The sequence below is a fragment of the Camellia sinensis genome, chromosome 5 (genome assembly GCF_055761805.1).
Source record: "Camellia sinensis isolate YWXY chromosome 5, ASM5576180v1, whole genome shotgun sequence".
NCBI classification, from domain to species: Eukaryota; Viridiplantae; Streptophyta; class Magnoliopsida; order Ericales; family Theaceae; genus Camellia; species Camellia sinensis.
Window position 1 is genome coordinate 132,095,019 of NC_138965.1, and position 4,762 is coordinate 132,099,780.

The 4,762-nt window shown below is 37.4% G+C and overlaps 1 protein-coding gene across 1 annotated transcript; it reads right to left on the bottom strand.

The window, feature by feature from the left end:
* Positions 1-365: 365 nt before the first annotated feature.
* LOC114261863 (3-methyl-2-oxobutanoate hydroxymethyltransferase 1, mitochondrial) lies at positions 366-4,332 on the bottom strand. The gene is made up of 5 exons (XM_028202176.2): positions 3,741-4,332; positions 2,854-3,060; positions 2,536-2,682; positions 975-1,028; positions 366-881 (listed from the first exon to the last, which is right to left on the bottom strand). The coding sequence occupies exons 1-5, from the start codon at positions 4,146-4,148 to the stop codon at positions 618-620; spliced, it is 1,080 nt and encodes a 359-aa protein (XP_028057977.2). The 5' UTR covers positions 4,149-4,332; the 3' UTR covers positions 366-617.
* Between the last annotated feature and the right edge of the window lie 430 nt (positions 4,333-4,762).

Here is a 4,762-nt window from a genome sequence, read left to right on the forward strand (position 1 = left end):
AATTCTGGACTTCTCTTTTATTCTTATATATTGACACTAAAATACTCTTCTTCCACTCATCTGACATGTTCCTAATCAATAAAATTTTGCTAAACAACCTAGTCAACTAAGCAATCCCTTTTTACCCAAGCACTTCCAAGCTTTAATAAGAATATCATCGGATCCTAATTTCATCTTCTGAAATTATTGATTAAAAAAAATTAAGTAATAGAAGGAAAGTAATCATCATCAAATGGAAGCCATTTCCCAAATTATTTGAAGTATAGCTGGTGTTTCTCGGTTCAGAATGATTTCCCTAGGCCATGTCGAATAGAATTTAATTTTTTTTTAAAAAAAAGCGAAGAAAAAAAAAGAAGAAGTAAATGTGAAAATAATAATAATAATAATAATAGAAAACATCAACATCAGCAGTAACATTTTTGTTCTTCCAAAGGTCGCAAGACACCCTTTGGAACTTAAGACCTTTGTTGCTGAACAGAGATGGAAGACCTCAATATGGTGTTAGCTTTGGCAACAAAACTGGCACTACAATACTGTTATTTGGCTCTTTTTTCCTGATCACGAAATGAAAATTTGGAGGATGTCAACTGCTACACTTGGTGATCTGGTCCTATAAATCAATTGCTTGTCGGGCTCCCTACATCAGGTGATTCAGCATTCTCAATCTTGTCAGCTGCTGTAGCAGCTGCTGATGCGGCCTTGTCCAAACCCAACTTTTGTAGCTCATTTAAAAAACCAACAACATCGGCGGCATTAATTTTATACGGGCTGTGGGCAGGGCCTGGGAATGAACCATTTGTTACTTCTTCCTTGTACTCTGAAAGAGCCTTGTTAATGACATCTCCAACTTGCCCATACTGCTTGCAGAATTTGGGGGTTACCTGCAAAAGATAAAGCAGTTTTTGTTTTAGTGGGACATATAGCATATGAAGAACATGAGATTGTTAAGCAAGAGTGGCAACAATGGAATTGACCTTGGCATGATGTGGGTGTTGCATCATTCCTAGTAGATCATGGTAAACTAACACCTGCACGAGAAAGAGATTTTTAGTAGTGTCCCGAGCTGCCAATAACACAAATTCAATTCATGTGAAATAAGAAGAAAAAAAGCATGCATGACACATGGGCGTAAGTTTATTATTAATAAAATAAGAGATAAAGCGTAGTCTTTTAATTGCAATTTAATAATCGGATGAATACTATTACAGATGAGAATAAGCAGAAAGTAGTGAAATACATAGAGGTTCTGTCCTCGAAACAAAATAAAAAATAAATGAATTCTATCAATGGATCAATATCTGGAAAAATTATTAACAGATCACAACTGCCCTTCAAACACAGCTTATAAAGAATTTTCCATTTTTATTGTCCACCTATCATTTTCCAGTAATTCTTACCTCTATTGTAAACAATTTTATCGACATAACATTTCTTTTATATGGTTGTTTAATCATGTCTTAAATGAGCTTTTCCACCAGAACATACATAAACAAACAAAGAAGTGCCAAACTTTTCTAGTGTCAACATATACCGTGTGATGTGTGTTCCTGAATCATATCAAAGGTAACTCAAGTGCGTGTCCGAGAGCAATAGACAGAAGAAATTACATCTAGGTTCTTACAACAGCTAAAATGAGTTCACATACTTCTCCAACTGCCAAGTGCCCCTCCAAACTTCTATCAGAAAGTACAAGGCATATGCTACTTTCGAGCTTTCTAAACAATTAAAACTGCTAATAAAACCAGAAAATGGTCCAGACGTTGAAAGTATAAGTTAAGTCCAATTACACGCTGGTCTTCCAATAACTTTCTTCAGGTTCAGCCTTAGAGATGCTCAATTTCTTAGGATAGAAAGGAACAAGGAGATATGTGAAGATGAGGTTAGGAAGTCCTTTTCAAAACATTTCTAGAAACTGAGAATGTTTGGCTTGTGAACCATAAACCAGTAAATGCCTAAGCTTATATGCCCTCAATTTTATTGAATGCCTATGGTGGGGCCATTTCCCAAGCTCTATTTGGTGGAATCATAAATTATAAATGCACGTAGACTCCAATTATTGTAATTTTGAAAATTCCAAAAATCTACACATATTGCTGCGAGAAAGTAAATTTTCATTTAAGCTGCCACAAGTTTTAAGACAATTGTTTGCACATAAAAGGTCTATTAGACTGTTGTGGCTCTCATGACATGCCACAGTGAACCATTTGAACAAAGTTTCTTCTTGTATTTTGTAATATGGTTTCTAAAACAAGCAGACATACATTTTGCATCTGAAACACTCCTGTACTCTCACAAGACCTCATACAATGGAAATTTGAGATAGTTCACAAAGCAAATTCAAAGTTTATTGCATGAGTAAACTCAATATATGAACAGATGATATCATTAAAATGACCATTTTAGTACTTGAAAAGCAAAATACAAGATCAAGCAGCAAATCATATGTATAAATGAAAGCAAAAAGATTATACACAACACAAGCCAGTTAAGTCTAATTCATTGTTAGTAGTAGAGAGAACTAAAGAATCAATTAACCTGGCCACTACAGAAAGGCCCTGCCCCAATACCAATGGTAGGGATTCGAAGAGCAGATGTTGCAGCAGCAGCAACAGGTGCAGGCACACATTCCAGAACAACAGAAAAGCACCCGGCTTCCTGCAAAGCCAGGGCAGTCTCGACAACCTGCAGAAACCAGGCCAATTTAGCATAATGACACTAAAATAAATTATGCAGATTTGCGTATGAACATATTTGATTATATATGAAATTATGAAGTACTTATGTTTTTTTGATCCACAGAAATTATGAAGTATTTATGTCATGTATGCATAGTAAGTAGAGATAGATTTTGACCTTGACAGCACTAGCAATATTCTTTCCTTGAGGCCTAAAACCTCCGAGAACACTGATGGCTTGAGGAGTAAGCCCCACATGTCCTATCACTGCAATTCCAGCCTCCACAATAGCTTTAGCTGCATTGATTCTTGAAGGTGCCCCACCTTCCAATTTGATCGCATCCATTCCCCCTTCCTTTAGAACCCTAACTGCGGTATCAACTGCCTGCTCACAAGTAAAACTGCAACATCACCAGCCATAACTCATTCAAGCCCATTCTCAACATCTCAAAATGCCCTCTCCTCCAAAGAGTTCAACTATATTCATATAGTTTTCAAGAAAATGTAGGAAAACAACAAATGCAAACCAATGATTTTGATTGGCACTTGTACAAATTAATAACGATAAATTGGTAGTGGTGATATGACAAACACACTTAGGTTTTGTTTGGATCTTTGGATCTTGGAGAGAGAAGTGAACAAAATCTTGAGGGGAATGAGAATCTCATTATTGGTACTAAAATAGTTAACCAGGAATCACTCTCGTATTTATTTCCAATAGATTCCAAATGCTGGAATCATCTCATTCCCCTCAAGATTCTTGTCATCCAAACTCAACCTTAGTTTTTTACTTAGACATTGCTTGCAAAAATCCTACTACATTTCTTGCTCTCAACCATTTCAATGGTCCTTTCATTTCAATTGGGTGTCAATTTCGCTTTCAAGTTCTTTGTTTTTTAGTCCTTCAAAATCAAATCAAACAGTAGCTTAGCTATGGCAATTGTAAAATTCAAATTAAAACGAAAACATAAAAAGACAAAATTCAAAATTCCAATTTCTCGTCTTTTTCCGTTCCTCCATTTTCTCAGCAACCAAACAACCGAATCGAATCGAACAAACCATTACCTGATGACTGCTCGACTCGTAACTACCAAAAGGGAGGTCCCCAACAAGCAACGGCCTTTTAGCGCCGCGAGAGACGGCGCGACAGTGGACGAGCATTTCGTCGAGAGAGATCGGAAGGGTGGTGTCGTGGCCGTGGACAACCATGGAGGCGGAGTCGCCGACGAGGCAGATATCGATTCCGGCGGTGTCGAGGTGGACCGCGGAAGGGTAGTCGTAGGCGGTGACCATGGTGATGGGTTCGCCTTTGCGGTGTTTCTGCCTGAGGTGAGTGAGAGTGACTCTTTGGTTAGGGTTTTGGGGCTTTGGGCCGCCGTAGACGGTGTTTTCAGGGACGTTGCTCAGACATCGGAGGCTGGAGAGGAGGGATTTGGAGGTGGATCTTGAGATGGCTTTGAAGAAGAGTGCCATTGCTGTTATGAGAGAGAGAGAGAGAGAGAGATGCAAATGTTTTTTTGTAATTTATGCTTTATTTATAGATGGGGAATGGGGGTAGCAGCCATTTTGGCTGCGCCATCGGTAAGTGGGAACGAGGTAGTAGGTAGATGATGGAGGGATGGAGTGAGCAGGTATACGGATTCGTCAAATCGTTTAAGCCTATGTTTGGATGGGTTGATTTTTTGGCTTTTTAATTTTTTTGGTTATTTTTTAGAGAAGAATGTAATGATTATGGGTTGGATGTGATGTTTTGTTTGTTATGGCTAAAATAGCCTATTTTGTTTTTTGTGGCTAAAATAGCCAAAAAAGCCTGAAAAAGCCCTTGCCAAACGGAGGCTAAATTGAATTGGTTCGTCGCATTTTGGATGAATGTGTAATGATAAGTAAACGGTTACAGATTGATTTTTTTTAATTTATCAATCTGGCAGATAGATGACAGATTTAAGATTTCTTTGATCGTAACCGAACTGTCAAATCGCGAACACTTCTAGTAATTTAAAAGACTTTCTGTTTTCAGTTTGTTTAAATATTTTGTTTGTGTTTTCAATTAAAAAAGAGTTTAAATATTCTGTTAAAACAAAATTTTC

Coding starts and splice junctions, on each gene's coding strand:
- LOC114261863 (XM_028202176.2), bottom strand. CDS start 4,148: ATGGCACTCTTCTTCAAAGCCATCTCAAGATCCACCTCCAAATCCCTC. Junction 3,061..3,740: donor ACGAGTCGAGCAGTCATCAG/GTAATGGTTTGT, acceptor ACTTGTGAGCAG/GCAGTTGATACCGCAGTTAG. Junction 1,029..2,535: donor GGCCTTTCTGTAGTGGCCAG/GTTAATTGATTC, acceptor TTTCTCGTGCAG/GTGTTAGTTTACCATGATCT.